Raw genomic sequence first — 25685 nt, 5'->3', positions numbered from 1 at the left:
CTTCTGATATATCTAGAGTTTACCTTATACTATGCAAACCTGCCCACCGCTGAGAGCACAGTGCTACAACTGATCTTTATCCCTACCTCCAGTTTTCTTTTCCCACCCTTCTTCCACGTTACTAATATTTGCTGTTCAAACATGACAGCCAGACCTATAATTTCTTTGTTTACACTGCTTTTGGGTGCTTACAGAGGAATGGTGGGCATTGATAATGGATCAGAACAGCAACAGGTTTGCTGGCCTCCCTCCCTTCCATGGTGCTGCTGAATCTCGGGTGGGGGGTCTCTCCCTGCTGTGCACACAGGCACCCTGCCCAAGCTGTGCAAGCTGCTGGTGCTGCTGAGGTTGGGCAGCACGCAGAGATCTTTGCTGACTGCAAACCAGCCACGTCATTTCCTCAGCAAGCTGGCTGGGGGCCTGCTGTTGGACAAAAATAAATCCTCACGGAAGACTCCTCCTCTAGGGTGTATGAAAGCTGTCGGTGTTAGATAAGGTAACGAAGACATGCTATTCCTCAGAGTTCCCACTCGTGGTGTTAGAGGAGCCCTCCCTCATGGGGGAGAGTAATTGAAGGGCTGGGTGTCAAGCAGCAAACCTGTGGTCAGTAATGGCACAGCTGAATCAGAATGAGAAACTGGATTATGTTGGTTTCAGGCTGAGCAGGTACGTGGTGAAAAGCCAGGCAGGTGAGGGCCCTCACTCCCTCCTGGGAGGACTGAGGGCGTCCCAGAGTGATGCCAGCATGGTGGTACCTTCTTTGGGACACTGCTGAGGTTACCTTTCTAGTCACACACCCATGCTCACTGCCTGTCCTCTTGTTTTTGTCCTCAGCCAGACCCCAATGTCCTGTCATGTATTTCAATATTTTTCCATTGTGGTCATCCATCATAACTAATCTAGACTTCAGCGCAGTGCAAAGTGTAATTCTGAGTATATCTCTGATAGTGGGTGAGTCTTGTTAATCCTGACTGCCTAACACATGCATTTACCTGGTTGACATCAAGGAATTGGACCTGGAGAAGGCACATGAGCCCCAGCACCCTGGCCTTGCTAAGAGTATGGGTGATGAACAACTTCTCTAATATTAGTGTTGAGGGGTTACAAATAAGCAGGGCCTCTGCTTCAAAAATGAGGAGAGGGTCTTAGCAAAGTCATGCATCTGCTTCTGGTCATCTCTGCATTTTCTCTGTACGAATGTGCAGGAGCCAAGAAAACAGGAGACATCTGTCTTCCTTTCCCCTGACCCTAAAGATGTAAAATACTTCCTAAGACATCCCTACTGTCATATGTCTCAGCCTGCCTGGCAGGGAGATGCTCTCACCACAATAAGCTCCCATTAGGATAATGGGTTGTGGCTCTGGTAAAAATAACCATGCAGTGAGTCATCTTCTTCCTCTGTTTGTCTGTGCAGGAACTGTCTGCCTCTCTCCCACCGAAATTACTCATTCTCCATTAGTTTATTTAATAAATACCCTGTCCTTTATGAGCTGCCAGTTGAGGGTGGGAGGGGAGTTGCAGGAGGTTATTTATGAGTTCAAAGTAACCAGGTGAAATGAAGTGGTCTTTGGGAGTGATCCAGGAGGAGAGGCAGGGCTCGGAGCAGCTCCCTGTGGTGGTGACAGAGGCTGGCTGCCCTCTGGTGTTTCTGCAGTGCCATCGGCCTGCATTTGGAATCCCGTTGTGGGGATCTGGTGTGGTTTGGGGATTGATGCTTCTGTCCTAAATGCCTCTCGTTTTCTTTTTGTCCCAGTCCCTAGAGGAAGTGTGTGACCTGTTGCACGCAGCGCCATTCCAAAACATCCTGCCCAGGGTCCACGTCAAAGGTATGGGCAAAGTGAAAATACCTTCCTTGGGTAATGCTTTCCCCTTTCCCTGCCTGCTGCTGCGGTTTCAGCAACCACCCCCAGCCATGCTTTACCAGAGTGCTGATAATTACAGGACAGAGGTGTCAGACTCAGGCTTGTTTGCCTGGCTGAAAAACAAATGTTTCCTGGCGATGCTCTGTGCAAATTACAAGGGGAAGAGGAAGAATGCTGTGACAGGGAAAAGCAGGATAGATTCCCAGGGCAGTATTACCCTGCTTTGTGCATATGGTGAGAGGCTTTTTTGAAGCTGCTGTTTAGCTTATAGAATTTTCAGATAAATGGAGTAAATTTGATCACACGGGGTGTAGGGAGTCAGTCAGCAAGTAAGTAAATATAAGTGGTCCCTGTAGATTTTTCATGTTCTTTTCACTAAATTGAGTATGCAGTAGTGAATATTTGCAGGATTGCATCCTATGGTATCTGCTTTCCTCATCTTTCATCATCAGAAACTGAGCCTGTTCTCCTTCCCCCTTGTCCTCTCTTCTTTCAGTGTTTCTCCTCTGTCCTCTTTCTTTTCCATTTCTTGCTGCTGGAGCAGCTGATTTGTTTTGCTTGGAGAAATCTCATCAGCTACAAAACTTTGAGAATTTTTCCCAGCTCACAGTAGCTACTTGAATCTCTGCGTAATACTAACTAGACCACTGTAAATGGTATTCTCCCATTTGCCAGAGAACATTTCCTACTTGCCAGTGTTGAGGTAATACCAGCTGCTTTTTAGCCTTACTATACACAAGATTCCATCCTCATGTTACCTCACCTTCTAGAGACAAACATTTTATGCATAAGGACTAATTGGTTTTCATAGTACAAATGGGGGTCAAATATTTTAGCAGCAGCAGCATAACAGAGCCTTATATTCTTCCTTGAATTTAGTTAATTAGATGTATTCTACTACAAATCCTTCTGTTTGCACATGTAATGGAGCATTTTAAAATATGTGTGTGTTTTTCTTAAAGCACATTGAAGATTAACTAGCTATTTAGTACTTAAATTGCCTATAAAATAACACACAGTTTTCTTCCTCCCTGGATAAAGATTGTGTTAAAGTAAGAATTCTCTCGGTTAATTGCAATTTATAATTGCTCTCTTCACTTTTTTTTCTTTCAGAGGGTGAAAGACTTGATGCTAAAATGAAGAGACTGGAATCAAAATATGCTTCACTACATTTGGTTCCTCTCATTGAAAGACTTGGCACACCCCAGGTAATCTCTCTCATTTGTGTCAGAGGTAATTCAAGAAATTTCTGAGCATCAGAATGCCTGTCCTGATAGCTCTCTGTCAGAACTTCAATATGCACATCCAGCTTGTTCACACAACAGGATTTTTATTTAGATCCATGAATTTGGTAAAGCTGTTAAAGCTTAGAAGTTTAAAACATTTGAGACTGGGGCATAAGTGACACATCTGGGGAAAGTGCTAATTGGTATGTATGTTTACCGTGGGATACTCTCCCAGTGTAAGGTCCAGCCTGGGAGCTTCTCCTGCAAATTCCACCAAAAGCAATCCATTTTCTTGTGCACATGTGTATATATATATTTAAAACATTTTGTCACTCTTTCAGCCACTTAGGAACTCTTGGAAAATGAGCTGTCATTTGAGTTGAGCTCTCCTGGAAACAATGACAACATTCTTGAACTGCCTTTGCAGCTTCAGCAGTATTCCTTTTCTCCAGTGTGAGGGTGCATTAATCCCCTGCTAGCCTTAGCAGTTTACTAGTGGCTGAGAGGTGAATAGTAGAAAGTTAGACCAGAATGCCCTGAAGCAGAGTTCTTTTGCAGACTGCTTTTGTCATTGTAGGTGCTGCTGCAGTAGGAGAGAGCTCTGTGTGATGGCACAAGGTGGGACAAGCACAAACAGCATTGCCTCCTATGGATGTTGTCTGAGCCTGCTGGTGCTCTCTTTGGAGCTTTCTCTTCTGTAACAGCACCAGCTAAGAGAGGTGTGCAGCAGAGCACAGGCAGGAGCTACAGCAGAACACTGAACTCCTTGGTTTTGCTTTCTGGCTCCATTCAGACAAAGAATTCTTTACATTTCCCCGAGACAAGTCCAGGACTAGCATTACTGCAGTTAGTGTTACTCACTTGAACCTGTGTGCTTGAAAAGGCTTTTACAATTTCCTCTGAATGTTTTTTCCACTGATCTGATCCCCAGGTTAGCAGTCTCTGGCCTCACTTTAAGTCAGAAGACATTTCTCCTAGAATTAACCATATGAAACTGAAAAATGTATTGTATTAATTTTTAAAAATAAAATCTTGTGGTGAAGTATCTTTTGCCAGGATTTTGCACTTTGTTTCTCTCCACTTCAGCAAATAGCAATCGCAAGGGAAGGGGACCTGCTGACCAAAGAACGCCTCTGCTGCGGGCTGTCCATGTTTGAGGTTATCCTGACGAGGATCCGCTCCTTCCTGGACGATCCCATCTGGCGTGGGCCCCTGCCCAGCAACGGCGTGATGCACGTGGACGAGTGTGTGGAATTCCATCGCCTCTGGAGCGCAATGCAGTTCGTCTACTGCATCCCCGTGGGAACACACGAGTTCACTGTGGAGTATGTGCTGCAGCTGCCAGCAGTCCCCCTGTGGGCAACAGAGCTTGGCTTGTCCTGCTGCCGGTGCCAGTGGGACTGGGAGGGAGGCATTTGTGTGCAAGAGCTTAGTGCAAAACCAGGGAAAAGTGCTGCCATCACCACGAGGGGCTCCTAATCCACCAACACAGATACTATTGTATCTTTAGTGAAAATAACCCTCTATTTTAAGTAGTGCCAGTGTATACTGAATGATCCCGTGACAAACAGGCCCTAGCACGTGTCTCTCAATAGGGGTCATACCCCTGTGGACACCCAGCTTAAACAAAATAGCAGAATATTTGTGCATCTATCTTTAACAAGCATTTCTCCTCTGAATTAAGAGCAAGAATGAGCACTTGGAATTTAACGTGATCAATGTGAGTTAACCAGGAACTGTTGTTTGTTCTTGGTTTTGTTGGTTTTGAGAATATCCTTATTTTGAAAAACTGTTGAGCTGTAGCATGCTTTTTACTGAGCAATTAGAAAACAGCATAGGATGTTTGCTTCCTTTCATGCCTGCAGCCTAAAGGAGCAGAGTGGTGTTGAATTCCAGCTTTGTTTCCTTTGAAAGCTTTGTTTCCATTGAAAATGAAATGCAATGCCACAGGAGTCTAATGGAGAGTAAATGTTTTTGGAATAACTGTTATGTAAAACTGAAGGAGGAGGGGAATTCTGTTTTTTTGTTAAGCTTCCATCTGAATTGCTTGTGATACCTCCAATGATAATCAATACACCACAGCTTTTGCTTTCTAGATAAATGTCTAACATATTTATTATTTAGTGTAGTGGCTGATTACTGTTTGCTGTGACTCCGTTGTGAAGCTGTAGGTGAAACCTGCTCTGTGTTTCCTGTTTCAGGCAGTGCTTTGGGGATGGCTTGCACTGGGCTGGCTGCATGATCATCGTGCTTTTGGGACAGCAGCGGCGCTTCGATGTGTTGGATTTCTGCTACCACCTGTTGAAAGTCCAAAAGCACGATGGCAAAGATGAGGTTATCAAGAATGTGGTGAGTTGAAAAAATCTGTATTCGCTGTAGTAAAAACAACAACTCAGAGCTGTTTGTAATCAGATGCAGTGTGGATGAGCCAATCCTTTTTTTAGAATGAATTGCTGAAAATGAGGGCACCAGGATTTTCAGAAACAAAAGACTAAGGCATTAAGGCTGGAGTTGGAAGACTAGTCAAGCAGAATTCAGATGTCACAAATATATGAGATTTTCTTAATGCTTTCCATCTCATATATGTTCATTCCGATAATGACAAAGCTGCTGTAAACTGAGCTTCTTTGTACCCAAAGCAGCATCAAAAACCAAAATGCACCTTCGATTTCCAGTGGCTTAGCAGTGCCAGGGAAACATTTGTAACATTGCTGGAAGAGGTGAGGTAACAGCATTTGCTGCTTTTCTGACTAAAGCTTTTCATATCCAAAGCTGATTCCTGTGTCTGTTTTTTTGATGTTTGCAGCCTTTGAAGAAAATGGTTGAGAGAATTCGCAAGTTCCAGATTCTGAATGATGAAATAATTGCTATTTTGGACAAGTATTTGAAGTCTGGCGATGGAGAGAGCACACCTGTGGAACACGTGCGCTGCTTCCAGCCACCAATTCATCAGTCCCTTGCCAGCAACTAAATTCTCACCTAACAATACTTTTTGCACCTATTTAGGCTAAAAGTGTGAGGAAAAAAGCAAGAAACAAAGCCCACACCAACAGTTTTAAGGAATACTCTCATCTGCATTTTTCAGTATGCCTATGCCATTTGAGTGGCACACTGTTCTCTCCAGTCTCCAAGCACAGTAACTGTATACAATCCATACTTATTTTTCTAGACTAAAATTTTATACACTTTGATTAAAAGCCTGTAAGATTTTTGAAATCTCTCTGCATTCCTGTCCTAAGGTGGCCATTCTAGACTGGACTGGTATAATTTTCCCCTGAAGCTATCGAAGTAATGGCTGTGGAGGATAAAAACTGGGTTCTGTAGAAAAAATTTTTAGAAATCAATGCATAATTGTTTGTATTAGAGCCTTAATTGCTTAATTTGCCTTTATTAAAAAAAAGAGAAAAACAACAAAACAAACTCTGCTGGTGCTTTGTGAATAATTTTCTAGTCAGTTGATTCTTTTTCCTCTTTGCAAAACTATTCTCAGAGATCAATAATTATGGAAACGAAGGCCAATTAAAGCGTTTGTTTCAAAGTTATTTAACATGGAGGTTACAGATAGGATTCTGATTTTTTTTACAGGTGGAAGTTTGATTAGAATGGGGCCTGTTTACTTTTTCCTAATGAGAGCTTCTAACACAGTTTATATTTTGGTTAGCAATACATACCCATGTACCCAAACACATTTACAAGTGATGAGGAATTCTTGTTTACAAGAATCTTGACTACAGTGATCAGATGTAATCTACCCCAGTACATAAACTCTAATGATGTTAATCATGATTTATTATGGAAAGTACTTGTTCAATTACACTTGCTGTATTATGCAAACACGGCATCAGTAAAATTGTGAAACTTGGCAACTATAACAGTTGAATTTTAATGCAAACCATTCAGCCAAAAGTAGTAACTCATGCCTGCTTGCTCCAGGATCCTATCAGAGTTTGTCAGCTGGCTTTACGATCAGCCCTAACCAAGATGTTAAGATGGCCAGAACAGACACAGACAGATAATTACACGTTTTACCCAGCCTATGGATTTATGGAGATGTTACTTGGTTAGTGTTTCTAACCCATAGTGTGAAACCAAGAATGCATCCCATTGAGAACCTGTTTTGCTCCCTTCCCTCTTACTAGGTCATGGTTAGGTTGCAGCACATCTTTTCTCCTGCTCAGCTCTTTCCAGGTGCTTCACAGCCATGGAATTGACTCCAACAGTAGGTAGAAATGAGCCTTTGCCAGAAGAGGTACACAGGAAGCGAGGAATCTGGGAGGTAGAGGAGTGGCAGAGAACTCGAGTTTGAGGGAAGAAATTAACTGAAATTTCCTCAGCAAAACAGTGGATGGAGATTTTCCGGGCAATCTATCAGCAAGTTTCCACAATCACAGGTTTTGCCACATCTGTGCTTGAGAGCTGCCGTGCTGCAGTGGTGTCTGTCGTGGTGAGTGCACACAGGGCTGCCCAGTGTGTAGGAGACAGAAGTCAGAAGCACCTGTGCTTTGTTACGTCAGCTTGTTGCTTGTTGCAGGATTTTTTTTACAAGGTGTTTAACAAATTATTTTGTTAAAGAAACATTCTTTTAGTTTGCAGAAGACTTTTGGTTGGCTAGATTCTTCCCTGTGCTTCAGGCTTCAATTAAGAAAATGAACAACTTTCCTAATTTGTTGACATCGTCATTGGTTCAGGATGTTTTGCACACCTGAGGCTTTGGCTTGGCACTGGTGCAGAAATGGTTAATTATTAAAGCCTGATTTTTTGTTAAGAACTATTCAGAAATAACTAATCATCATGTGAATAATTTCTAATTCTTACCAGTTAACTTTAAGCAGTAAGAGAATTGGTCTCTTAACATCTTAAAACTACTAGCTTAAATACATACTTTATGATCACTGAGGAGAAGAAAGTTTACAACATTTCAGACGTTAGTCCTAGGAGATGTTAGTTTCCCATTTTTAAAATGTAGATTATTTTTTTATCTTTTCAACAGGATTATAGACCTGATAGGAGCTAAATAGTCTTTGCCTGGTATAACTTCTCCTACCTAAAAAGAAAAATGCAGCAAGATGCACAAAAGTTGTAACTTTTTCATTTTCAGTTAGTTCTCATGAAAAACCATGTCTGGAGGCCAAAGTGCCTATCAGCACAGAAAGCAGCAGATTGTACTGTGTGAAATGATTACCTGCTCCTAGGCTAGGCTGGTGCTTTGATACTGGAACAGGCAACCCCACATTCAGCAATTCCTTAGCTGTTTGATGTCTTCCCTGCCACTCCCTGGTTCTGTGCTGGCTTTTGCCCAAGTTCTGGAGGGACTTTTTCCCCTGACTGAGCACTGCTGCCATGATGTCCCTTTTGATTAGGTAGAAGCTCAAATCCTGTTCTTCAGACAGAATTAAAAAAAACTTTTTCTTGTTTAACACCTCCACCCCTCCTGTATGTTATGGCAGGTACCAAAGGAAGGCAGCAGAATTTTGTTTCGCAGGTAGTAACTTATTTTTTTTCTGTCCTGGGAAAAATCTTAATTTCTCTTAAAAACTAAGCACTAAACTTGACAGCACATGCCTGGTGGAAATGTTCTTGTAAAACCTCTACCACTAATTTTTATTTTCTGCCTTTACAAAATTAAATTACCACCTACCTGCCTCACCCCCCTGCCTTTTTTTTTTAAGCACTGGCGTTAGCATTTTATTTTTTTTGGGCTCTTTCTGAAAACCTCAGTGTCACAGCCACTGCCTGTGTTGCTGCAAACAAAATAGCAATTCTGTGAGTTCAAGCTGTAAGATCAGGAACACAGAACAAACAGGTCTGCAGAGCCAGGGCAGCATGGTGCAGCACAGACACAACCTGACCTCTTTTATAGAAGAGGAAATAGCTGCTTCGGCTACTAGTAATGAGTCAGATCCTTCCTTCTGCATAAACTGTCATGGCAGGAGCTACCACCTCACCTATTCAAGCATGGAAGAAGCTCCTCCCTTCTTGTTTCTGCCAGCCAGTTACTCTGATTTGGTAAAGTTGGGGTTTTTTTATGCAAATCCAGCAAGTTTTGCATACAGCTTTACCTAACCAGTATTTTCAAAGGATCAGTTGTGCTTGGTTATAGCTTTTCCCTTTTCTCTTTTACAAACTAGGACAGGAGTAGTTGCTGCAGCCTCTGTTTCAGTATGGTTATAGTCACTCCATGGTCAGTCAGGGCACAGTACAAAGGATCCAGGTTCACTGCAACCTTTTTACCACCAATGCAGAAATAAAGCCATTTATTTTTGATAAAATTGTCATTAGTGCAATACATCTTAAAAACAGAAGAATGAAATGAAAGTATTTACACATAACTTAAGCAACACAACCAGTTGTGGTCTGAGGTCATTTTAGTACTTTTTAAAGTAAAAATAAGGCAAAAAAAAGTTTCAGTGTTCTTTATCCAAACTAATCAAACTTAAAAATCAACGATTGTCTACACATACTGTTAAAAAGTACATAAATTTCCAGACAAGCTCAGACATTTCACAGCAGAAAAAAAAAATTCCAGGGTTACAGAATTGTTCTTTTCATAAGTAACACGTAGATATTTTCAGAAGGCTGACAGACTTCCATTTCTCCTGGCTGAGAAACTCTCAGTGGATTGCATTTCACCTAGGCAGGCAGAACTTTCTTCATCATCATTAAAGCTGTCATATGTGCTCAGCAAAGTGCCATTTGCTGCTCTGTCATCCTTCCGCAGAGAGACGGGCAGGTTTGCTAGGGTGAAGTTAACATCTTTGAAGGCATGCAATAAAAAGATCCCCACAATAATAGTCAGGAAGCCACTGAAGGTGCCAATAATGTCATCAGCCGCCATGTGTTGCCATTCCTTGAAAAGGATGGCAGAACAAGTTAAAACAGATGTTGTAAAGATTACATAATATATTGGAGTCACTATTGAAGTGTTGAATATATCCAGAGCCCTGTTTAAATAGTTGATCTGCGTGCTCACACAGACAGTAAGGCTTAGCAGCAGAATCCAAGACAAGGGATGTTTCAGCACTGGTTTTCCTGCAAAAAGTTCCTTTATAGCGATGCCCAAACCTTTTACACAGGAGACTGATAAGGCTCCAATGACAGAGCAAATCGTTATGTACACGAGAATGTTGGTCTGTCCATGACGAGGTCCCACCACACATATTAGAATTAAAGACACAATGACAACAAGTGTTGCGAAGACCACAAAACCTGTGGTTGGGGGAAAAAAGAATCTTGTTATTTACAGACACTAATGGACACACTTTGCTTACAGACACTGTTTCTCAGAAACAGGGGTATTTGTCTTAAGGGTTCAGAGAAAACACTCATTAACAGTGGGACCGACAGCTTAAACAGAAGAGTTCAGGATGTTTCTCATTACTCCTCCAGCATCACAGTTAATGTGGTTTTACAAGAGATAGCCAAAACCAAGAACGTACCTCAGGCATGTTGTATTACCTTTACCAGTCTACTGGCAAGATGACTACAGGATTAGATTGCTGAACTGCCTCACACACAGACTCACAGAGGTGTAGATGCCACTGGACACAGGTTTGAGTCTGAATTGAGTCTTTTTTAGAGATATGCTTTGGCAGGCAACTGTATTCATCAGCAAGTTTCCAATGATCAGGTCATTCCTTAAGAACAGCTTTTTAATCTCTGTGCTGGCCATTTCCTTATGTTTAAGATAGGCATTGCCTTTGTATAATTAGTATTTTGCAGATGTGAATTTTTGAATGCCTCATCTTCCACGTAGGCATAGCAGCTCATCTCTAGGATTTTACTTCTCAGCAGACACTTATCACAGCACCTACTTTTTCATTTTAAGGAGAGCTCAAAGCTGGGCTTGGAGACAACACACATCAATCAAAATTTACAGAAATTTTGTTTAACCACCTGGACTGCTGCACTTCACTGCTGAGGGGACTGTTGTTTAAACAGTCACCTCAGTTGCCATCAGGGCACTTAACTCATGGCCAGACAAGTTCACTGGCATCATGCAAAGTTCTCTATGGAATTATGTTACAGAATTCAAATCTCTATTTCATTTGGACACTATGTCTACATGAAGCAGACACAGGCCATCTTCCTGGAACTTGAGAGCAGCAGTAATGAAACTGCATAATGAAGAAATGATGGGCTGTGTACATATCAAGCCAGCATTTTTCTTACCTGGATCACCTAGTTTGTGGGACATTTCATCCAAAGTTTCTACTTCTTCCTCTTGAGGAGCATGAATTACCATCACAGTTGATCCCAGTATACTTAACAAACACCCTATTTTTCCATGTAAATTAAGTTTTTCATTTAAAAAGAAGGATGACAGAATGGCACTAAGAAATAAAAAAGGCACCAACAAACATGGAATTAGTAATATTCATTTGCTCATCAACTTACAGGTTGTTTTGACTGTACAGATCACTTGCATAGACAATGTGCAGCTTAAAAATAGCTACTGTTTTCTGTCAAGATACTTGCTATGGACAGAACTACTTGTTAATATTTGGCATCTCTGCCCAGAACTCCTTTGTTATGCTGCCTGCCAAAAAATACTCAATCTAAGAACCTGCAAAAATAATTTCAGACAAAAATTTTTACTTAGAAATAAAGTATTACTTTGTTGTAATCACCATGTTTTTGAAATGTAGAAGACAATAGCTTTTACAAGATGGACATGTAGATGCATTGCTGGAACATTTTTATATCATAGCCACTACATATTTGGAGAAACTCCTGATGTTTAGAAGCACTCTATTTATTGCAAAGAAAAAACCCCATTCATGTAGCATAGTTCAGTGACATATTTCTAAACAAATGTTCTACCTCTCTCTCTCAAGTCACACTGCTTTCTGTTAGTATTTCTTACCTTACAAGAACACTGAGAGCTCCCAGGGGAGTCACTAATGTAGCTGGTGCAAAAGCATAGGCAGCAAAGTTTGCTACTTCGCCAGCTCCCACTGCAGAGGAATAGGAATTAAAACCCAGGAGTTAGGCTGTGTCATGCAACAAACCTCTGATCCAGGGCAAGTGTTCATGTAGACAAACATGCAGCAAGGCAACAATGGAAAAATTCTAATGATAGCATTCAGCTAACAGTATTAGCAAAACACACCCCTGCCCCTCTCCCCCACTATTAAATTAAAAAAACAGGCTGTGGAACTACAGGTGCTACAATTAATGGTACCAAATCAGAACTTGTTTTATTTAAGAATCTATTTATTTTAGTAGCTCCCCAGCCTGCCAACTTGACTCATGAACTTTTGCATGGAGAAATCTGCAACAGCAAGATATAGTAAGCCACAGCACAGATAGTAAGCCACAGTTACCTGAATACAGCCAGTAAATTGAGAGTTTAAGCAATGAAAAAAGTTCAGAAAACAAGCATAGTCCCAAAATACTCTTCCCCTTAACAAATCTTATATATCTAAGCACTTCTCTAAGAAAAAAACCAGAATGCATATGGTAGCGAAGACATACAAAACCACTGTCTGCTTAGTTCCACTGCACAGAGAGGGCAGCTACATTAAAGAAAGAACTTCTGGTGTGAGAGAAGTTATATTAAAATCACTAGAACTGTGTCTATCAAATCACCAGATAACATTATCATGTATTGTAGAATCCCAATCTCATTCCATTTTTTGTAACCATGTTGCCATCTGCAGCATAGTTATTTATTAAAATTATATAATGCAGATTGTATTTTTGACACTTAAATGAATAATTTTTGATACTTACTTGAAAGAAGTCCAGCCCACCATAGCCATTCCTTAAGGTATGCATGACCACCTTGACCTAAAATTGAAAAAATGTTGGCTATTCCACTAAAAACATCAACACCCCATCACTAATAACACCGCCATGACATAAAATAACTTTTGCAACCCATGCCCTTAAAAACATGATCGGCCTTTTGATACCTAGGCTTTCTAGGTAGAGGGGTTGAAATCAAAGCATCTTCAATTTCTGATGTGCATGTGCCTCCTACAGCCTACTCTGATAACCAGTTACTTCTTTTGTATTAGAAATGGCATTGATGATCACATCTGCATTGCCCTGAGAAACAGTTCTTTCAAATCACTGAAATGACATGAAAAGCCAAGTTATGTGTCTCTTAATAAGATTGCTACCCTGTGGAAATTGTGTATGGTTTATATGTGGTTGATTACATGTGCAAACATCACATTTTCTCATTCCAAACCAGGAGGCATTGATTATGCATCTCAAGATCAACCATCTTTTAGAAGCAGAGATGACAGGTACTGAATTAAAAATATTCAGAGTCAACCTTCTGAATGATCTGCGGATGGTGCAACTATCCTACCTGAATCTATCTTCTTTCAATTTAAAACCAATGCCCCTTGTCCTGTCACTACAGGCCCTTGTAAAAAAAAAAAAAAAATCTGTGTCTTATAAGCCCCCTTTAGGTACTGGAAGGTGCTATAAGGTCTCCCAAACCTTTTCTTCTCCAGACTGAACAACCCCAACTCTATCAGCCTATCCTCACAGAAGTGTTGTCTCCCTCTGATCATTTTCATGGCCCATCTCTGGACTTGCTCCAACAGATCCATATCCTTCCCATGCTGAGGACCCCAGAGCTGGATGCAACACTCCAGGTGGGGTCACACCAGGGCAGAGCAGAGAGGAAGAATCTACTCCCTCGTCCTGCTGGTCACACCTCAGTTGGACACATTTGGCTTTCTGGGCTGGGAGCACAGAACAGCTTGCTGGGTCATGTCCAACCTCTCATCCACCAGCACCCCAAGTCCTTCTCAGCAGGGCTGCACTCCATCTGTCCATCCCCCAGCCTGTGCTGATACCAGAGGTTGCCCTGACCCAGATGCAGGACCCTGCTCTTGTTGAGCCTAGTGAGGTCTGCACAGACTCACTCAAGCCCATCCAAACCCCTCTGGATGCCACTTCCTTCTCTCTAGAGCATCAACTGCCTCACTCAGCTTGGTATGATCCACAAACCTGCTGCCAGTGTACTCAATCAATCCCACTGTCTGTATCACTGATGAAAATATTTAATAGCTTTGCTTCCAGTATGAACCCTGGAGGGACAATCCTCATCACACTCCATTACTACGCGTGATTTTTAGTTTTCTGAAACAATCTCCCAACACCCAAACACAGTTAACACTCTCTTAAATTCACTCATTCAGGAGCACAGATGTAGTTAAGAGTGCTGCTTCCAAGTTCAATTTGCAAGTACAATTTAGACTTAACTGGAATACAAAGGAATCCTTTGACAAGTGTCCCCAGAGGGCATTACATATGAATTAAATAGCATGTGTCACACACAGAGTCAAGGGTATCTGACACCAGAGAAAAAACACCCCAGCTCTATGTTTTAGGTTTCATATACGTGTAACAAACAAACAAAAGTCAAAACAATGAACTAACGAACAGAATTAATCTTCTCTTACACAGTAAAACCTAAACCTCAGCAATTTATTAAAAGATACATGTATTTACCTGCTCTCATGGAGCCTTTCCTGGCTAACCGGAGGAGACCTTTCTTTTTCAGGATGAAACTTCCTCCAATGAAAATGCTGGAACTCATAGCCAACACCAGACCAATACAGAAGTCATACCTCCCACGAGTTTGGCTCATCTCGTAAACTACTAAACACCGTCACATTGATCAATGAGGAATAGAACTTCTGTTACTCAACAAAAAACGATGCAATGCTGAAACATGAGCAAAATACATGTATTAGAATTAAGCTGATAGAAATATGTGCTGTATAGGAAAATCCCCAAGACCTCATGTGACTGGTTTTCCTGTAAATGGCCTCTGCTCAGAGTGGTTAAAAAAAAAAGGCAATCTTTGAAGCATGCGTAAGTTTGCACCATGGATGAGTAACTAACAAGTTCGAACACAGAAAAGGAAGGGCTTCTGACCTGGCATTTAAAAACTGAAACCCAAACAAATAAAAGTTCTTTGAGCAACTTTAGGAAACTTGACAAATACGTCATTTATTTTTCTTTTCATTGAGTACACAGATCTGTGTCTGGCACACCATATAATTGATGATACTGATCAAAAAACTACTTACATTGAAATCAGTTTGTAATAGAGTTTGAGAACAGTTGCAGCATTTCTTCCATATAAACTCCCTAGAAAAATGAAAGATGATATTAGAGGGATGTTTAATCATATCACCATCTTCATAACACAAACAAACCTCACATGCATGCACACACAATTACTCTTTAACAAACATGAAAATCTGGAAAGAAATAAGGCCTTTTTTTGTTGATTTATTTAACTGAGTTTCCCACACTTGGATGAAGCACCTATTTCTTCAAAACCTGCTTTCTTTCAATATTTCTTCTCCCTGTAGTTTCACGCTTTCAACTTTGATTAATTTGCTATACATCTAGGAAAAGCCAGCAGAGAGCTACTAGTAGGTTAGCATTAAAACTGAACACAGATCCTCTTACTTGCACTCAGTCAGCCTGTGAAGAAGTAGGGGAAAACAATAAGCACTCAACCTAACACTGCTCAAAATGCTGCAAGGCCCACAGTTCAAAATTCTCAAATCCTCTTCTCTTAATCCTTGCATAGTCATTTTTAAGTCATCTTATTTTGTAGGAGAAACTAAGTAAATGACCTACAAGAGAATGCTTTCACTTTCTAGTAACTTTTAAAAATAAACTAGATTCTTACATGATACAAAACCACCTATCAAACAAAGCCAAGAAAGACAAATCACCAGTATGTGAGACAGACCAAACCCAGCCACCTCACCAACCACATAAAATAACATCCTGGTTTTGAATTCAAACGACTTTCAGTCCCTTGAAGAAGTTTTTAATGCAAGGAACAGACATAAGACTTTTGTGACTATTCTCTCTTCCATCTGTTTGAGCAGGTGTAAGGCACACTGTTCAGGTAATCGAGCTAAGAATGTTCTTCCAGCTCCAGCTGGTGCAAAATGTGACACTGGTAGAGCATCACCTGGGGGAGGAGGGGCTGGCTTTGCTAAGCTTTATAATTTACCCTTTTTTCCAACAGTTGCTACTTTAGTTATATTAATAATGCGATTATTTTTACTAGTGTAGCTTTTCACTAAAAGAGAACTCTCCATATTGGCAAAGAAATATTATTTTTCCCCCTTTTCTTCTCTCCCTGGCTGGCATACCTTCACTTACACTGACAGAGGAAAAGAGCATCAGTTAGTCCTATCCTGACACCTTCCACCCACTGCATTCCAGAAACAAGGGAGAAGCACAGGCTGCTTTTCTTTGCAGCAGAGGAAGAATTTGATTGCAGAAGAATGAGGAAACTTGTGTGCTGACAGGTAATTTTATGAATTTAGACTTAAAAAGGATGCTACACTTCAAAACTAGTAGTTCTACTTTCCCCCATGTCCCAAATACACTGAAGTGCCCTGTCAACCACTTAGTTAACCTTGTAAACAACTCAAATCTCAACCACTTAAATTACACAAATTCATATACATTACTGCTAGCTATTCCCATCAAATTTATTTGTCCTCACAGACACAGCCAGTCCCATTTCTGCTTGGGCTGGACTACCTTATTTCCACCTAAGGTTTATTCATCTGTCTACAGTTGCAGACAAATGTCACACAGCCACAGTGAACCCAATTTCTCTCTGAAGAGATCTGGTTCCCTTTGCATACAGCACAGATATAATTTGCATGTGTAGAACTGACATGTGCAAGGTCAAAGCAATACCAGGAACCAGAAATTTTACACTTCAGGAAATCAGGACTTTAATTCTAACCTTAAGACTTAATAAAAGAAGAACTAATGCATCCTCATAAATATAATCAAGAAAAATTATCTATGGGCATGAGAAAAGAAAATGCCATTAAATGAGCAGTTTCTGGAATAAATACGCCTCTCATGTTTCTGCCTTGGGATGTGCCAAAGCTGTTGCATTCCAGCAGCCAGGGCCACTACTAGGTTATAAACAGAGAGAAGCCAGAAAATGTAGGAGTTAAATAAAGCTGGCAGTTCTGCAAAGGTTCTTTAATCAAGTTCACAGCTGATTTTAACACATAAAACATTTCATCCACTCAAGAACAGCAGTGCCATGGAGCATTTCAGAGAAGTAATGACAGGATGAGACTCTCCTATCCACAGAAACTACAAAATCTACCATGCCTCCAAGAGCCACTCATTAATGAAATGCCTGTGGATCTGCTGGTGTCATGAGTCATAACTCTCAGAGAGCAACAGTGCAATGACAGACCACACAGGGAACTGGGTTTGAAGCTTATCAGACAGGGAGAGAGGGAGAAACTCAGAGAGAGAAAAAAATCTGTGGGAGATAAGCAAATCCAGACTAGCCACAAAGTTTGTTTGCTTCTTTTCAAGATGTAACCAAAAAGTATCACAAATGCTAGCAAGATACAGACTCTGTGGTCTAAACCACAGGAAAAGGCTTCTTTGTCTCTGCTCAGAAGTCATTTTCTCTCAAAATCAGCACAAACACAGTGCTAAGAAGATGTTACATTTATTGTAGCAAGCGAGCTCTCTACATATTCAGAAACACTAAAAGTGGTGTAATGAGATGAAGTAATATTTTACATTTAAAAGCAGATCAGCATAAGTAAGTATGTGGGAGTTATCAGCCGAAGAAAATTAGTTATCACTTCCACAAGTTGTACATCGTATAGAAGCAATAATTAGAGCTGGGAAAGGCAGACATGGTGCATTGTTCCAAATTTGCTTACTTGGCCACAAGCCCTCTAGAGTTCAGTGGACAGTCTTAAAAGACTTACAAGAAGTAATCTAAATATATGCTAAATTATTTAAATGCAAGAATCTTTTCTAAAACCTGCTCTTTCCAGCTATGAACAGGATGATGCCATTAAGCAAAAAAAACCCAAAAAACAAACCAAAAAAATTTAACAGGCCATTTACTTTAACCCTTCACCAGGTACTACATAAATCACTGTTGCTCTTCATTACAGATCATTCAGCCAAGCTTCTCCCATGAAATACTTGCTAAGAAATCTTCACAAACATGGCAGCCAAGCTTTGGTGCCATTAGGAATTCTCATTATCTGATCATCTTCACTTTCACTACCAAAGCCTATTGTGTTTGTCCACTCTGGACTGGAAAAACACACAAGTCCCTTTATCTTTGCATCCACCTATCAACCTTACTCTGCAGGTTAGGTGCCTGTGCCACCCTCTGGGTCCTTTCCCAATAGCTTTTATTAAGTGCAATTCCCACAACTGCATACAGTACTTTAGCTTAGGTTATTATCACTTCTGCAATACAGTTGAAGACTATTTCTTTTTATATATCCAAACTGGGTGGTTTTCTTAGCCCTTTTCCTGCAGTCACCTACTATTGAAAATATACATTTTCAACTTCTCTATTAGTATAACCTCCTGCACTTGTATAGCAAATTATTCCTGCCTGGGTGTAACATCTTCCATTTAGTCCTATAAAAAACAGCTCTTTTTCAGAAATGTTTCCTGAAAACATTCATTAACCAAGGTTAAACACTGGCAACTCTTCCCTGCCCAATGTCATTGACTATTTCTTTGTCTTTTGAACCAGATCAATAACATTAAACAGCCAAAGATTCAGACATGACAGAAGATTTTTAAACAAAAGCCTGCTTTGGAAAGACAGTAATACTCTAGCTACAGCCACTCTGCATCTTTTGAACTGTTCTGTGGTATTTTACTGACAATTCTGCTTATTTACAAGAGCTCCATGAGAAGTTTTATATTTCTAACATTGGAATTAAGCACCTATTTAATGCCCTTCTAGCTATAAACCTTGTCATGGAAGAAAAGGAGTTTGAATCAACAAGTTGCTTTAACAAATACACATTGACTATTACGTGTCACGTTGGCTATTATGTGTTCCCTTCTTCCTTTCCACGGGCATAAAACTACAGGAAACAAACACTCCCTAACAAAATAGAAGTCACATGTTTGGTGATGAGCCTTTAGAAGGCATACATACCAATTTTGTTCCAAAATCCAGAGGTATTCACTTCTTAAGTATTTCAAAGTTAGGTGTCTAAAACAGAAGTTAAAAATAACATTAATTGGCATTTTAAGAATTTGGCAAAAAAAAGTCCATTCTTTCAAGCTGATTTCTTTCTCATGCATGACACACAAGACTTTACAATGTCTCATCTATGCTTTAAAAAGGAAGATTTTTGTTTTAAAAACACTTGAATGACAGAGCAGTGTGATTTTAGATTTGATCTTCCTTAGATATGTTTTGCCAGAAGTCTTAGTTATTTCACCCCTTTGCTTTTCACTTCACAAATCAAAGAAACTAACCTGTGATCTAAGCTATTCTTTAGAAGGTACCATAATGAAGTTGAACTAAAATACTAACCTAATCCTCTCAGTTTCATTCTGTAAGTGAAGTGCTAAGGCACTTTTACTGCAAGATAACTAATATCAAGTTTTAATTATTGGCTTTGGTATGTGAGTTTTCAGAGGATGTTTATATAGAATCATAGAATATGCTGAGTTGGAAGGAGCCTAAAAGAATCATCAAGCCCAGCTCCTGGCCCTGCATAGTCCCAAGAACCACACCATTGCCTGAACACACACAGGTTTCAACTCTGTCAGGCTGGTGCTGTGACCTTTTCCCGGGGGAGCTTGTTCCAGTACCCAACCACCCTCTGGGTGAGGAACATTTTCCTAATACCCAAACTAAACCTTCCCTGACACAGCTTCATGCCATTCCCTTGGGTCCTGTCACTGGTCACCAGAGAGAAGAGATCAGTGCCTGGCTCTGTGCTTCCTCTCATCAGCAAGCTGTAGACCACAATGAGGTCTCTCCTCAGTGTCCTCTTCTCCAGGCTGAACAGACCAAGAGAATGCAGCTGCTCCTCACACAGCTTCCCCTCTACACACTTCACCACCTTCACATCCCTGCTTTGGATATACACAACTCTGGGGCAGTGGGGAGTATGAACACAGAAATATTCTCAGTAAGATTACTAAAATCCCCCAAATATGCCTAATTACTAAATCCAAGCCTTCCTCACTCATGTTCCATCCACTCACAAACATATCTTTTAAACACAGGTATAGAGAGAACACTGAAGGACAGATACAACACTGTATTAAGATAAAAGATCTGCCAGTTCAAAACTTAGTCATATGAACCTTAAAAAGGCCAAGATGGATGCACACGGTATCTAAAGATTCGGTATACTCTGCTTAGGAAACAACACGCTCAATTTCACACTGCACATCTACCCCAATATGGGATACAATTCTCCAGCTCTGTCAAAGTTGAAGACTGCCCAAACTTATACATGTAATTATTTACATAATACACATAGGCTCTATAAGCTAAAAAAAAAAAAATTTTTGTTTATGATGTTATATATATGCATATACATAATGTTAGAGGCACTATCACATGTGCTCAGAAAGCAAAACATACCTTAACCATCCTGATGTTGCCTATTTTAAAAGGTTTAGGTAAACTATGGGGAAAATTAGTTCTTTACAGCAGATTTTTACTAATAAAGCAAAAGCAACAAGCACTCTATTTTATGAACCAGGAGGAAATTTTTCAAAAGGCCCATTAAAAACCTATTCTTTGCATGTGCTATTTGTAGATATTCTATAAAAAGAATGATCTTTAATTAAAGCATTTTCACAAAAAGCTAAAAGGTATCTTCACTAACACAGTGTTATTCATTAACTGAATACAGACTACAGACAGTGCTTTATAGCTGATACTGCATTGACTGTTTTCATGGAAAGCTACCAAAATAGATTCAAGGTAAGACTTGCCTCATCTTTGCTGTACCTGGCACCTGAGCTCCACTCTCGTGGGAGGAGTAACCAGCACAGGGTCACTGAAGTTCCACCTTTAGTATTTAATATGGGCCATTTCAAATTCAAGATAACTCAGGAAGTTAAAGTCCAATACAGACATTAGTCACTGCTACTCCTTTGACACAACTGATAACCTGTTATAACCTGCTTCCTTTTTGCCAGGATTTTATCATAAGAATTAACTACTTTAACAAAAGCAGAACTAGGGGGACACTGAATTCTAAATACAATGAGACAGACAAAACCTTGTGGAATAATATTCTATTGATAAAGCTGTGGGGAAAAACCCTAACTGTATACAACGAGACACATCAAAAGCACTTAAACAGAAGCACAATGACTTACATTTATCACATTTTCATTACAAACAACGTTATAGACCTTGTCGTGAAATAGAGAAAGCTGACTGCTTGAAAAAGAAAAGACTGGGGGGAAAAAACAGGGACGAAAGAGTTAAATCCAGGCAACATTTTCACAGAGTACAAATGAACAAAAATCATCATTCTGAATCACATAATCAATTAGGTTGGGAAAGACCAGTGAGAGCGAGTCCAACCTATGACCCAACCATCACCATGTCAATAGACCTCTGGAGACAGTGACTCCACCAGGTACGTCCCTGGTCAGCCCATTCCATATCTCATCACCCTGTCTGTGAAGACATTCCTCCTAATGTCCAACATAAACCTCCCCTGGCGCAGCGTAAGACTACAATGAACTACAAGGCAAAGCTAAGACTACTTTTCCCACGTTATAACGAAGCACCAAGGCTCTGAAGTTCTGCTGAAGGTGCTCAGGAACCAGGCTGCACAACCCTCAACCCCGGCTAACTCAGCCCTGGACCAAACGGGAGATGAAGCGGTGTCGCTCCCTGCTCAGCCACACGCACACTCCATCCGAGGCACAGCGGCTCCGGAGCCCGGGCACAGCCAGCACACTGTACCTGGACACTTCTGCCGGCTGGGAGAGCCCCGCAAACAGCCCGATTGAGCGCTTTCAGTCTCGGCCTTCTCGGATCAAACCGCAGCGAGTTTCCCGCTCCGGAGAAAGCACCCTTGGGCTGGTGCAGCCATTCTCCAGGCCCGGAGCCCCGCGCCCACGGCCCGCTCGCTCCTCACCGCAGCGCCCAGCGCCGAGGGCCTCGCCGAGCACTCCTGGGGAAGGAGCCCCGCCTCCCCCCGCCCCCGAGGGGCCGGCCGGTCCCTCCCCGCCTCTCCCCGCCGTTACCTGCGGTCGCGGCCCCTCTCACATCCCCGCCGGGAGCGGCGAGCCGAGCGGAGAGAGGGGCGGGGGAGGCCGGAGCGGGCGGCGGGAGGGGCGGGTGCCCGTGCGCTCCGGCGCCATGAGGGGGCAGGACGGAGGGACCGGCGGCGGCAGCGCACGGCCAGGCGGCGTCCCGGGCTCGGCCGCCCCCTCCCCTCCGCGGTTCCGGAGCGGCCGCCGGAAGGGGCTTGGCTCGGCCCCGAGCCCCGCCCGCCGCGGGTCACATCCCCTTCCCGCAGCCCCGCCCGCCCCGGGCTGCCGGCTTCCCCGGCTCGGGGCACAGTCCCGGACTGAGCTGTGCCTCACCCGGCATCAGCTCCGCCTCGCCAGCCCCGCCGCGGCCGCCCTGCAGCCGGGACGAGGCATTGCCGCCCCTGCCGGCATCCGCGCCGCGGGGATGCTGCACTCACAGAAAACCGCAGAACCACAAAATGGTTTGCGTCGGAAGGGGACCTTGAAGATCATGCAGTTTCAACCCACCCTGCCGTGGACAGGGACACCTTCGATTAGACCAGGTTGCTCAAAGCCCCATCCGACCTGGCCTTGAACACTTCCAGGGATGGAACATCCACAGCTTCTCTGGGCAACCTGTTCCAGCTCCTCATCGCCCTCACATTACGGAATTGTCCCCTAATATCTAATCTAAAACATACCCTCTGTCACTTCTACACGATTCCCTCTTGCCCTGTCACTACATAAATAATCTTGCCCGATCTTTCCTGTAAGTTCCCTTCAGGTACTGGAAGGCTGCAATTAGGTCATCCCCAAGCCTTCTCCTTTCCGGGCTGAAATAAACACGAGTTGTTTGCAGTAAGGGGAAAGAGACGTTTTACTGGCCCAGGTAAAGGGAATGGTTAATGAATCCAGGTCACCCACTCTCAGCACATTGATTTAATGTTTATTGGGTGCTTTACAGCCCAAACTGCTTTAATGTCACATTAAGTAAATGGATAAATACAGTTAGACAAATATTTGTCCTCAGCACACAGCAAGGAGTCTTTGAACCAGTCATAACAAGCATCAGGCTCTGAGGGCCCTTCCGTTTCTTCAGGACTATCTGAGGATGCTTAACGCAGCTGCCTTGTAACATTTAGTCTGAACAACCAACACTGCCAAAACACCTGTGGTAGCTCCAGATGGAAGATGCAGCTCTGCCTCTTTAAACACAAGACAGTTTTGTCACGTCCCTTAGTGACAGCAGTTCCTACTTTTTTAGCCTTTTCAGGATTTGTGTTGACATTATCCTAGTCTGCACCAGCAGCTGGTTCATTTTTGCTGAACCTGGAAAGACCTGGAAACAAAACCAATCTTGGCCTTCCCTCACAGGATACCTGCAACAAAGCCACTCCTCATCACATTACATGTTGTTTTCTATATCATTAAAAATGGTCCCTCACTCTGTCAAAAAAATTAAATTTCTACACCACTCAAAGCACATGGATAAATTTTAGGCCTATTTTATTATCTAAGGCAACATTCCATTTCCCACTATAAAACTAATCTAGTATTCTTGACATGAACTTTGCACTTACATAATAGTTTTATATGTGTGTGTATATGTAAAAATATATTTTAATATATAAAAGCTGCTAAGCAATTTACAGTCATTACCTAAGTAATAACACAGTAGGACACTGGCTTTTCTGTGTTTTCCAAGATACCAAAACTGTGAAGTCTTTGAAAAAGTCAACAGCTGGTAAAAATGGTTTCTCAAATTGATTAAAAAATTAACACTTGTAACACCTAAACCAGTACAGTATAAAGAAAAACATCCAAGTACTGATATCTAGGTTCAAAGTTTAAAGGAGCTAAAGAAACTTGTGCCTGTGATCATGCCAAGTGCTGATAATGTGTATGTGTACATATTCCTGAATTAAACAAGAGTGATGTCTGAAGCAAGTGAATTTAGTCTTCCCTTTCCACTCTTGTCTGCTCTCCTCCCTTCAAAAACACCTCTCAACCAAGGAAAAACACTAATGAATAAACACCTGAAAATATTAACTGGACTCCTCTAAGTATTTTAGACCCTTGTGGAACTTCAGTTGTTTTGTTAATCCCCTTCCTTGTGTTTCTTCAACTGCCAGTTCTGCTTAACATACATACACCTGTTGACATGAAGTATGAATTCAGGTGTTTTCAATCTGGCACAAAATTTGGCACATTAAATATTTACTTCTAAGCCAAGGGTTGTGCTCAGTAATGGAAAATACTCAAACCATCTCACAGTATTTTACCACAGCACAGTATTTCAGGCATGTTTGCTGAGTATCTGGCAAGAATTCCAAGCATGAGAATGGTGGTAACCTACCTAACTTAACCCTTTCTCAATGGGCAACTCAGCTGTGCAAACCATCCTTGTGTCCAAGGAACTTCATGAAAGAGGTCAGTGTAGGGACTTTTGCATGGCTATGGACAGGATTTTTCATGGCTTAGTTTCTACTGTGTGTATAAACATTTTGTAAAGTTTGAAATGGCAAAGAGCAAAAATACACCACCACAACATCAGGAAGCTTTATTAACAGGATCTCTGGTGACCACTTCCCTGCTGTGTTTCACAAAGACAGCTGAGCAGAACAAAGAATCCTTGTCTATGAGTCTACTTGTACAACAAATGCAGTGTCATGTAAAAGGAACTTAAGACACTCTGCTTAAGACTTAAACTTCTAGAACAAACCTCACAAAAAGCAACAGGACACAATGTGATTTTTGTCTTTAACACTCTTCCCATAGGAACTGCGTTGCTGAGATGAATATATGAACTGTGTTGCTGAGATGTATATGATTAGGATTGATTATGTCCCAGACTTTTAACAATACCCCAGTGGAGTAAATGGCACATTTGCCTTTACCACAATGCTGCTGCCTTAGAAACTTAGCTCCTAAGATGCACAAGATAAAAATAGATAGCTGAATCTTCTTGCTAACAACATCCAGACTCCTTATCCTATCTACTTAAAAACCAGAGATGCTGCATGCAAAACTGAAAGCCTTTCTAGTTTTCTTGTCTATCTTTGTACATTGCATTAGTATCATCAATACATTTAAAAATAAAATTGCAGTAAAGAATCTATACCCATCTTTTCCACTGCATACATTTAATATTGTTGAGGAGCTAGTTTCCTTGTTTAAATGTAACTTTCAATTTTCACTGGCAGTAATATCAATAAAACACAAATGCACAGAATGAAACAGTTCTTAATCATAAATCCCACCATTAAAAAACACCCAGCCAGCCAAAATCTAAAACACACACACACATGCTCTAAGTTATGTATTTGCCAGTACCTGATATGAGGGGCTAGGGATTTCAGATGAAGGATAAGATGGGCAGTCACTGTAATTTTCCTAGTGATTCTTTCTACAGAGAGCTATTATGGCAGACAGTAAATTAGACTGGTGACACAGACTTCCTTACAAGCTGTTGCCACTCGATGCACACCCAATTGTGGAGCAGTACATTTTCAAATAAAATCTCTAGCAAGAAACCAATTTACAGCAGTGCAGGAACAGAGCACATGTTAAC

The 25685-nt window shown here is 41.5% G+C and overlaps 3 protein-coding genes across 5 annotated transcripts in view; 2 read left to right on the top strand and 1 right to left on the bottom strand.

Moving 5' to 3' along the window:
- CYFIP1 (cytoplasmic FMR1 interacting protein 1) overlaps positions 1-6508 on the top strand; it is a 74917-nt gene extending 68409 nt beyond the window's left edge. For both annotated transcript variants that reach the window (XM_085055741.1, XM_085055749.1), the window contains exons 27-31: positions 1754-1826; positions 2976-3070; positions 4175-4413; positions 5290-5437; positions 5895-6508. In XM_085055741.1, coding sequence (XP_084911867.1) covers positions 1754-1826; positions 2976-3070; positions 4175-4413; positions 5290-5437; positions 5895-6059 — 720 coding nt within the window. In that variant the 3' untranslated portion in view covers positions 6060-6508. The remainder of the gene's footprint in view (positions 1-1753; positions 1827-2975; positions 3071-4174; positions 4414-5289; positions 5438-5894) is intronic.
- A 2804-nt stretch (positions 6509-9312) lies between these two features.
- On the bottom strand, positions 9313-22227 carry NIPA2 (NIPA magnesium transporter 2). 2 transcript variants are annotated; one of them, XM_085055763.1, is made up of 8 exons: positions 22127-22202; positions 19050-19106; positions 15145-15205; positions 14561-14776; positions 12821-12877; positions 11952-12042; positions 11258-11418; positions 9313-10294 (listed from the first exon to the last, which is right to left on the bottom strand). In XM_085055763.1, the coding sequence occupies exons 4-8, from the start codon at positions 14697-14699 to the stop codon at positions 9657-9659; spliced, it is 1086 nt and encodes a 361-aa protein (XP_084911889.1). In that variant the 5' UTR covers positions 14700-14776; positions 15145-15205; positions 19050-19106; positions 22127-22202; the 3' UTR covers positions 9313-9656. The 2 variants fall into 2 exon arrangements, with proteins under 2 accessions (XP_084911889.1, XP_084911898.1); XM_085055772.1 differs by lacking the exon at positions 19050-19106 and having other exon boundaries at positions 22127-22227.
- Positions 19055-24912, top strand: LOC146444478 (uncharacterized). Its single transcript, XM_085049448.1, has 3 exons — positions 19055-19104; positions 21735-22596; positions 24893-24912. Exons 2-3 carry the CDS (start codon positions 21753-21755, stop codon positions 24910-24912), a joined length of 864 nt encoding a protein of 287 aa, XP_084905574.1. The 5' UTR covers positions 19055-19104; positions 21735-21752.
- Positions 24913-25685: the final 773 nt, after the last annotated feature.

The sequence above is a fragment of the Lichenostomus cassidix genome, chromosome 1 (genome assembly GCF_008360975.1).
Source record: "Lichenostomus cassidix isolate B80296 chromosome 1, HeHo_3.0, whole genome shotgun sequence".
In the NCBI taxonomy this organism is placed as follows: domain Eukaryota; kingdom Metazoa; phylum Chordata; class Aves; order Passeriformes; family Meliphagidae; genus Lichenostomus; species Lichenostomus cassidix.
This window is presented reverse-complemented; position numbering and strand designations above follow the sequence as displayed.

Coding starts and splice junctions, on each gene's coding strand:
- NIPA2 (XM_085055772.1), bottom strand. CDS start 14,699: ATGAGCCAAACTCGTGGGAGGTATGACTTCTGTATTGGTCTGGTGTTG. Junction 12,043..12,820: donor GTGGGCTGGACTTCTTTCAA/GTAAGTATCAAA, acceptor ATTCCTCTGCAG/TGGGAGCTGGCGAAGTAGCA. Junction 11,419..11,951: donor GCTCTCAGTGTTCTTGTAAG/GTAAGAAATACT, acceptor TTTATTTCTTAG/TGCCATTCTGTCATCCTTCT.
- LOC146444478 (XM_085049448.1), top strand. CDS start 21,753: ATGAAGCGGTGTCGCTCCCTGCTCAGCCACACGCACACTCCATCCGAG. Junction 22,597..24,892: donor AACCGCAGAACCACAAAATG/GTTTGCGTCGGA, acceptor CTCTTCCCATAG/GAACTGCGTTGCTGAGATGA.